The sequence below is a fragment of the Lates calcarifer genome, unplaced genomic scaffold (assembly GCF_001640805.2).
Source record: "Lates calcarifer isolate ASB-BC8 unplaced genomic scaffold, TLL_Latcal_v3 _unitig_1370_quiver_2858, whole genome shotgun sequence".
NCBI lineage: Eukaryota > Metazoa > Chordata > Actinopteri > Centropomidae > Lates > Lates calcarifer.
The window spans coordinates 7,590-18,029 of NW_026115475.1; the positions used below are offsets into that span (position 1 = coordinate 7,590).

General features: G+C 39.5%; 1 protein-coding gene across 1 annotated transcript; it reads right to left on the reverse strand.

Annotated features, from left to right (window-relative positions):
* Window positions 1-491: 491 nt before the first annotated feature.
* Window positions 492-10,395, reverse strand: LOC108888563 (sorting nexin-7-like; the record flags this gene model as incomplete). The annotated part of the gene is given in 6 exon segments (XM_018684620.2): window positions 492-755; window positions 6,339-6,428; window positions 8,511-8,710; window positions 9,433-9,631; window positions 10,220-10,380; window positions 10,383-10,395. Coding segments are annotated over 6 exon segments (894 nt in total), but the record flags the coding sequence as incomplete, so codon positions are not given.
* Window positions 10,396-10,440: the final 45 nt, after the last annotated feature.

Below are 10,440 nucleotides of genomic sequence, written 5' to 3' on the forward strand. Positions count from 1 at the left end.
CGCCTAGATATTCCTGCTGAATAAAACACATCCTCTGTCCTCAGACTGCTGTCAAACCTGAAGACAAACACTCTCTGGAGGAAAATGCTGATAGAAATATTACATATAAACTTCAGTTAATATTATTATTATTATTTTGAATCAACTTTAGCCTCATTACTACGAGCTTTGCAGAGACTGCTGCTGCTCTTTACACACCATAACACGTTGCAGTAACTAGAGGCCATAGTCTGTTATTGTAAATGTCAATGTAATTTTCTTCATCATATTATTATATCTGCAGTAATATTTTTTTATAAACTGTGTGGATAATTGCCTGCTCTTTATTTTGCAGCACCTTGCTTGTAACAATGTTGCATCCAATTATTAATCAATTTCCTCTTGAAATATCCACTCAGCTGCCTCTGTACTCCACAGCTGCGTCGTGCTGCATGCTGATGCCAATCTATATAATGCCACCTTCTTCCCCATTCATACAGACTGTCCCATTAATGTGTGAAGATAGAGGGAAATATAGGTCATCCTTAGAACTTATTTATGCTAAAGCAATAAAACTGCCCTGATGGAACTTTTTTGGTGATTGGTCTGAATCTTGAGCTCACCTTCTCGTAGTAATCCACGTTCTTCTCAGCGGTGGAAATAAAGGCTGATTTGAGGTCAGTTCTCATGCCCTTTTGCCAACGGGACCAGTCTCCCTTCAAGGCGTTGTTAGCCAGCTCCACCCGGTCTGCCAGACCATCCACCTCCTCCTGCAGCTGCCAGACAAACACACAAAGAGATGACTGAGCACTTCAGAGAACAAAAATCAGTCTGACAAATACACCATCTGTTTAGCCCGTACAGATCTTTTCTCAAAGTAAAAACTCTCTCTGTAAAATTTCATTCACAAAAATGTCATCAGATAGTAATGAAAAAAAACAAACAAACAATTTCACACTGTGCACCTTGTAATCCTGCTTTTGGAAATCAGCAGACACATTTAGCAGTGTCAGTAGTTATATTAGATTACCAAAAAGAATTACAAAATGTTAAAAAAAAGATATGTATCATAACTATACTCTCTAACGTAAAGCCTTTTATTATTAATATGAGGGGCGGTCAATGGGACATGACAGTAGAAGCTGAAGATGAAGATGACAATGGTGATGACACAGTGATTTTTTTTTTTAGTATTTATATATTTGACATTTCTCTCTGTCTGCCTATGTGATTGGATGATGCCTTTATCGGCAAAATCTTTTCACTGCATAATATTCACGTTTTGTGTGAAAGTGCTCATGACAAAAACAACAGTTCAAAAAAATACATTGACGTGTAGAGACCTTAAGCCGTTATGATATCAGGCCAAATCAAACAAGTGTTTTTATGTGTCATTAGTGCAGAAGCAGAGGTTTTGACTTTAAAGTAGATGCACTTTCTGTATTTTCCACTATTCGCTTTCATTATTGCTTCTTTAATTATTGAACTATTCATTTATTTGTCTTGTAAATCTGGCTTCACAGCAAGCTTTTTAGACGTGAGTGCTAAATTTGACAAATAAACCCCGACAACAGAGTGAGAGCAAACATTAAATATTAAATGTACGCATTAATCAGTGCTACATTACACAACATTCAGGACTTAAGTAAGTTTGCTGTGTCCATTCGTAGAAGGGTATTTATACAAATACACCCAACACAAGAAAACTCAGACAGGACACACAACAACACAAAAATACAAAACAAATTCCAACCACAATGACTAAACTCAAATGACTATCTGGCACATCAGTGTACTGAAGACTACTGTAATGTTAACTACAACTCCAGATCGGCTCACGGCAACTGCAACACTTCTACGTCTTGAACTCCTTTTCATAGACTTCTGCTAGATCAGTATTCAGACGTACCCTGAGTTACTGAACTGACTCACTGAGCACCAGAGGAGCCCGCTTATTCAGTAAGTTATGGATAAATCCAATATTAGAAATAAAATTAAGTAAAAAGTAAAACTCAAAGTTCCTTAAGTACATCTAATTGCATGAATATACTGTAGATCATCCAGAGACCTGACCACTGTAGAGAGTGTTTCAAACCAGAAGTTGTATTGTTATGACTGAAATATGAAAAGACTGTGGAATGCATTAAACTATTTGCAGCATAGAACAGTATGCAGGTAAGTGGAGGTACATTTATTCTGCATCCAGGTTCACTATATTTAAAAAAAAAAAGATAAAAGTTCAGTTCACAATGTGGTTCTTCTTCTCCATACAGAACATTAATACCCTGCAGATGAATAAGAGGAGGAAGTTGGGGTGTAACAATTAAGTGGACATTATGTTTTATAGCATAGTGTAATAGTTCACAAGCTAGTGGCCTCTAAGCCATTAGAGCAGCATTAGATAACCATTAAAGAGTTTACTGCAGAACCTAAAACTAAAACTGTATCTAACTGCCTTTAGTCAAATGATGAAGTTCATTACAATAAACCAAAGTTATTATTAGGTACAATACCCACTACATTAAATATATTTAACCTGAAAGTGTATAAAAAGAGTCTGAAGTGCACATGATGTTAAACTACTCACAGTGCAAATAACCAGATTTATCATGTTGCTGGATACAGCTGGATTCACAGAGCCTGAGTAGGGATTAGCTGTCTGACATTTAGAGTGACAATGGCATTTACTCAAGTTCACTCACACACACACACACACACACACACACACACACACACACAGAGGGGATCTCAGTGGCCTGCTTGTTACTGCAGTGATATCGATCTAGCCACCTTGTCAAGGCTATGGCTGAATAGCATCTAGCATCTCTATGAGTGTGTGTCATTATTTTCCAAAACAAAAGTTACCCACTGTAACATATGGGCCAATGAAGTAGTATGTAGAGTGTAGTAACTGTATAATCTGACAAGGGAGTAAAAACACTCACAGTAAATCATTCAATGAATCTGAAAAGCGACAGTGTGCAAATACACTGAGCTAGGTTACATTTACATATGTAAAAGGGTCCATGTCTGCCTTTTGACTTCACACCAATCAATCATCAATGTCTTTAATAATCTACTAATACTAGACCAACTTCAATAAGAATTTAAAACACTTTCCCTTCAGCACCAATTTAATTCAATAAATATGTACACAATTTTAATTGCAGCAGTTCTGAAAGATATATTTAGCTCCTTTATTAAAATACTCACAGCTCAGATTTAAAGTCCTGCTTTCAGAAATAGGCGCAGCACTGCCTCCTCCTGGCTGTGAAGTGTCATAGACACACATTCAGTCTGCCTCTGGAAAGGTTGACTGATATAGCAGCTCAGTATGTTCTTTCCAATAAAGGTCAAGTAAATGTTTACAGAAGAGAGGAATTTTTATTCTATGCCATTTGAAGTTCAGAAAGATTCTCATCATACCGGTCAGTCCGGATCTAAATTATTGCTCATTCCTGACATTTTTAGATGACTGTTGATATCTTTTCCAGTCTGTAGTCCAGGATCTGATAGCAAAAGGAACTGACAGTGAAGCTATAAACACATGCATTCCCTCACACAGTGATGACGACAGAAGATGTCACATGTTTTGTGTTTAAGACAGCTCAGTCATGGAATGTGCCTTCCAGTAATGACTGAACAGATGCCACAAGGCAATGTGATCAGCTTCCCACTGTTTTGCTTCAGTGTGCTGGCTGTGGCTTGTTGGTCACATAAGAAAACACCTGCTAGAGCCTCTATAATGTTCTTTAGTTTTGCAAAATTTTGTATATAAAGTGGACTCATGGAAAACCTACCCAAACCAAACAGAGATTTAATTTTCAAAATAAAGAGAGCTGATATGAAATGGACCTGAGGACCATCAAGAAAAGATGGATAATAAGATGTGATGCACTATGTCATCAGCAGAGTTAACACACTCAGTTATAAGACATATTGTCTCTCAGACACCAGCACGAACAAGACCCAACCTGCTCCAATCAGACTGATTTAGAACCCTGCCTAACTCATGTGACGTGTTTCACATTAGGTTTTGGGCACTAGGATCCACATGGACCCGTGAAGACCATAAGGCCATTAAAATCAGAAGAGTTAATTCCCATGGCAGCCTTAATGGGCTTAATAAATTGTTATGTGTTTTACTTTGTTTTAGTCTCAAGATGCCTTGCCATGAAATGAAATGATTGGCCTGATGAGACCAAGATTAAACTGTTTGGCCTCAATTCTAAGAGTCACGTCTGGAGGAAACTGCTCATCATCTGTCCAATATCAATCCATTGGTGGCAGCATTACCCTGCGGAGGTGTTTTCCAGCAGCAGAGACTGGGAGACTAGTCAGTGTTAAAGGAAAACTGAACAGAACAAAGTGCAACTCAGACTGGGCAATGACCCTAAGCACACGGCCAAGACAACACAGGAGTGGCTTGAAGCCACAGTGTCCACTGATGGTTCCCATCTAACCTGACAGAGCTCAAGAGGATCTGCAGAGAGAAATGTCAGAATCCAAATCCAGGTGTGCAGAGCTTGTCACGTCATACCAAAGAAGAATCATGGCTGTCATTTCTGCCAAGTAAGTGCTGAGTAAAGTGTCTGAATGGTTTTTTCCCTTTTTAACAGATTTTCAAAAGCAGCATAAGGTTGCAACATAACAAAATGTGAGAAAAGTGAAGCAGACTGAATGCTTTATGAATGCACTGTATGGCCTGTTCTACTAAGTTGTAACAACAACTCTTCCATCCCAAGCCCATAAAAAAAAAAACATTTTTTATCCAGTAATACATAGGGCTGCAAAACTTTCCATGGGAAGTTAATCTGGGGAATTTGGGGAATATTTCAAATTGGAAACTTATAACTAAAATATTTTAGAATTGATGCTTGAATTCAAGTCAAGTCAATTTATATTTATATATCACCAAATCACAACAGAAGTTATCTCAAGGCACTGTGCATATAGAGCAGGTTTAGACCGTACTCTTTATAATATTTACAAAGAGAGATCCAACATTTCCCACCGTGTTAGGTAACATTAGCATCTCTGATTTACCGGTTAGGTAGCTACTGTATAAACACATTTAGTTTTTTTTTCCTGGTTAAACTTTGATACCACATATCAAATATATTTACCTCAGTAATATCGTCAGACTTTACTTGGCTGGATGTAGTCCGTCAGCTCAGATGCAGTAGTGTGGCTGTAGTGAGCAGGATTTTAGAAATGATCTGTGTATGTGATGGAGGAATGCAAAGTGCAGGGGAGAAATTCAACTGAATTTACATTAAATCTGGTTGTTTTAGATTATGCTGCAAGATGTTTTTTTTTTTCAACTACATTTAAGTTCCCTGTTGTAGGCCAACCTGTGATTTTGCAAATTTTATTTATTTCCCATTAATTCCGATATACTCTTGTTAATTCTCTTGGAAAGTTTTGACCCTTGTAACACAGCAGCAACAGCTTCTTACAAATCAACATTTTCCCCCCACATACTAACTAAGAAATGAATAACTGAAAGACAGCTTCTATAAGAAAGAAGGTGTGTTTCCGGGGCTGTCATTCAGCGCAGCATGTGGCCACATCATTTCTTTGACAAAAAGCCCCGTTGGAAACAGTAACAAAGGCATCCATTTGACTTTTCCCTTCTCATTAGCACAGATCTGTTAAAGGCAGAAGCAGACAGATATGCCTTAGAAGCTGGAGGACTGAACTAAAGCAGGTCCATTCACACACACACACACACACACACACACACACACTAATTAAAGCAAGAATACAATGCAAGTCTGTGGGGGAATATCTTGGTCCTGCTTCTTAATTAAAATTTCACAGATGGATTTTGATATCAGCTGGGTGAGGGGGACACACACCTGCACATCTACATATACACTCACACACGCAACATTCACAAAGATGCAAACACCTAAAGTAAAGTGTTTAAAAATAGCTCTGTCCTTCTCTTGCCTAACTTCCCGTCTTCATTCTTTGCCTCTTGACATTTTGAAGCGAGTCGTCGTCTAAAAAGGACATGGGAATTTTCATTACACTGCGATTAGCTGCTGGGCTTGCAGTGTAAAATAATATTGACAGCTCTTACTCCCACTGAGCTGAGGACTGACTTCCAGTCGACTAGCCTGGATATTTAGATAATCCTCCCAGGAAGCCCTTTTTTCCTCCCTAATATGAGCTGAGGGTGGCCCTGCGGGAGAGGCCCCACTCCATGCTTCACTTTATTACACCTAATCTCTGGGAAGACGACTGGAGGACACACAAACGCATCGACTGGCTCAGAGGGATGCAGGGAGGGAGGAGGGGAGTGTGTGCGCCTGATTTTCTGTCAGCGTGTGAGGATGTAAAATCATACTTACTGCTTCTTGGTTTTCTGGTTTTCTGGATGCCAGGGCCTCGTTCTTGGCTTCAAACTCGGCCTGGATGTTGTCTCTACGTCTCATCACAGCCTAGGACAGATCAGTAAAGTGTTACTTTTAATAAAATTGGCATAATCACATTTTTTCTCCAGGAATCACTAAATGTCTAAAGAGCCTATTTCCTAGCACAATCTATCTCGGTGACTTTGAGTCCATACATGTTGTTATTACTTCCACAAACAAATGCTGAGAGCATCCTAACATCTCCTCATGTGGTGCTGGAGAGGAACTGATTCAAGGACACTTTAACTGAACTGCCTGTAAGTGTTGTTCAGGGTTCTCGACACAATTTATGGGAAATTTCCAGGAGATCAATCAGTATGTGGCTATATGTTTGGACCCAAACGCAGCTCACAGGCTAAGTGCTCAGCAGAAGATACATCAGTCAAAGCATGCAGACAGTGACATAATGAAAAACAAAAAGACAACATAACCTGCAACTTACATCCATTTGACACATATGAAAAATACACCAATAACAGATTTAAAAAAAAACAAAACAAATATGTGGCTTTCTTCGTGACAACACGTTTTTCCACATGATGAAACAACAACACGCTCATCAGTGTTGTAAAGTACTGTTGTCCTGGAAAGTGTAACGACATCAGAGCACCTTTCTCAAATAAACCTGCATGAGTGTCACAAACTGTGTTTATCTCACATTTTCGAGCTGATGTAGCGGCACAGCTCTTGGAATGTTAATCAGTCCGTTGGTCCGATACTTTTTTCCAAACTGAGATTTCTCAACAACTATTGTATTGATTGGCACAAAATGATTTTGCTGATCTGGCCTGAATTTTCACTTATCCAGTGAAATATATCTACATCTACAGGGTGGCTTGGCACCAATTCCCCTCTGGATGCACTGTAATCACTCTGGCGTCATCACAATAACATTTACAGTTTGATTCATTGGTTTATATCCAAAAACCTCCAAAACTAATGACATTCCCAACAGCCTCAGCTGCACTTCTTGTTTAGTGCTAATTATCAAATGTTCAACACGGTGATCACAGTAAAAACTGCAAAAGACAAACATCAACATATTCACATTGTTACTGTGGGAATGATAGCAGGCTGACATTAGCATAGCTGTTGACTCTCAGTCTCGCTGGACTAGTAAGGAAATTGACAACTCTGCTGTGAACTAAACATGACACAACATGTGACAGTCACTGTTGACCTACTATGTGAATAATACTATAAACAAGTAGAGGGTGCAAGGTATGCTTTTGATTAAACAGTGAAGTCCAGGGCTGTTTGTTTTTTTTTTTAATTTCCAGAATATAAAGATAATAATTTCCTTCAGAGTAAATTCCATGAATGCCTCCATTTTGTCTTGTTTTTCTAGTGCTGCACCACTGAGTACATGTGGGTTAATGTAAGAGATGCAGCGAATCTGTTAACAATAACATGCAATTGTAATCAATCTGCATTCAAAATGAACTGTTACTGTTACTTGGTGATATACTTTAACTGTTAAAACATATGCAATCTACGTTGTGCCAAATGTTTTGTGTTCTGCAAATCTTTATTTGACCCTCAAGGAAAATGAATGTATATACACTGTATGTTTATTTATCCAGTCAAGCCGGTTGTGGAAGTGTCAAATAAAAAAAAAAAATTAAAAAATAAATAAATAAATAAATAAAAAAGCCTTAATGGATTTTCATTTATTACTGTGGTGATCTCATGTTCTTAGCTACAACTCGTACTTGAAACTGTAGCTGGACATTACATTGTACTTTAATGCACTGACAATGCGCGCCACTTCTTGTCTGCTACCTTTGTCCACAACAAGCAAACCTAGATTAGGGCTACTAGGACTTTCAGAGAGATGTGGTTGAACATTCATTGGCATGCTGGGGTAGTGACTGTATGTAAATGAGCCTGTACATGTCAGCAGATGGATGTAGAACAGGTGAAAATGAACATAGTTCACTATCTGAAGCTGTGTGTGCCCAACTTTGTTAAATATCAGAGGTCTTGTTCCTACAGTCAGTTCCCACTCAGTTCCCCATGCCTTTGTCACCCGCCTTGACAAAGGCATGGGGCTGTTAATCTCCCATTAAGAGTTGGATTTTAGATGTGAGCAGCGTGCTGTGGGCTCACCTTCAGTGTCTCAGCACAGAGGACGTACTCGTGCAGGGCGGGGACCAGGACCTCGGACAGATGCTGGATCTGCTCTTCTGTTTCCTTACTGCACCCCTCCACGCAGCGAGCCACGCCCTTCAGCGGTTCCGCCAGATCTTCCTCTGACCCCGCCCACTGGGTGTACGTGGGACCATACTGTTTCAGCTCATCCAGATACTCTGCAAGCACGGAGGACACATTTAAACACAATCCAGTTGGATGTAACTGCTGCTCTGTGCTGAATTTATGTCAATGGAATGACTGGTTACAATAAACAGATTTCCTTGAAAGTAACCTTTTTCTTTATCCTTAAAGTTAAGAAGGACTTAAACATGTAATGCTTTGTTAAGTCAAAATAAAATAAATAATAAATTCTAGAAGTGACAGGAACCAATGGAGGGAAGCTAAAGCTGAAGTAATGTGTGATCTGTGTTGTGTTTTTGTGAGAAACCTTGAAAACATTTTTTATCTTGTTACTGTGGAGTGATGGCATAACACACTATCCCCTGCCAGAGTTAGAGCAGTTTTGGTTCTTTCACATCAGAGACATCTGTAGTTCTTTTTTTCTTTGGACTCCTCTCACTGGTTATTAGGGGATGGGACTCCACCAATGAGAATTTAGCAATATTTGAATCGAAATCTGGTGACAGTTGGTGGGTTATTTGGCCACCGTCAATCAAAATCCGATTAAACCACACCCACACAGTCCTGGTGAAACACACCAGCTGAGTTTTGTTGAATGTTAATAATAATGCTGATTGTCTTTTTGTCTAATCACAACTGTTAAATGTTATATATATGTACTAGTATTGGACTCCTAACACATTGTAGGACTCGTGATGTACAGTAAAAATTAACAGTGCTGACTTGCAATTAAATTAAAATTAAATTAAATTAATACCTCTCTGCTCCTTGATGATCCTTTGGGTGACTTTGTCCACAGAGCAGATCTTGTTGCTGAAGTCCTCCACATACTCCTGCATCAGAGTGAACTCCTCCGGTCGGTTTCTCAGGCCTCGTACAGAGTTGGCCACCGCCCTCACCGTCTCTCCATCCTGCTCAGGAAGCCCGGACCTTTGTTTCTTGTGAGAGGTCAGCTCCTGCGGGAGGAGTCAAATCGCGAGGAGTTTAATGAGACCTTGTACCGGCGCTGAACCATCACCTTTCTCTCTGAGAGAGAGGCATGATGATATTAACCCCATGTTAAGTGCAGAGAAATTAGGACATGGTTAGCCTAGTTTAGCATAAAGACTGGAACCAGGGGGAAACAGCTAGCCTGGCTGTTTCTAAAGTTCAACAATAAACCTACCAACACTTTTAAAGCTTAGTGATCGACACATTGTATCTCACTTGTTTAATCTGTTCTCAAATAGAAAATGTAAGAACCCAGTTTGTAGTTTAAGTTATTTCCTATTTTTTGTGGTTTACTGGGTGTAAATTGTGGCTACAGTGGCTGATAAAGGCGTACTCTGTAGAGGAAGTTCCGCACATGGCAGAATGTTGTGTTGACTTGTCTTCTTTATGGGGACAAAAGCGAGTCCCCATAACATAAATCATTAAATTTTAAGGTGAAGACATGTTTTGAGGTTGGGGTAAGGGTTAGGCAGTTAATGTAAGTAAATGTAATATAGTCATGGAGACAAGATTCTGTGTGTGTGTGTGTGTGTGTGTGTGAGAGAGAGAGAGACCTGTGCAGTGAGGAAAACTTTGAAGTGCTGGCTGTAGGACAGGATGGGATGCTCTGAGATCTTGTTGAGGAAGCGGTGCAGAGCTTTCCTCCTGGTCTCAATGAAGTCATCATTGAAGCGTTCCACCATGCCTTTCATCACAAACTTCTCCGGCAGCGGCTGAGGAGAGACCCAAACTTGGCACTTAATCGGAGAGTCAAACAAGGCCAGTGTGTGTCATG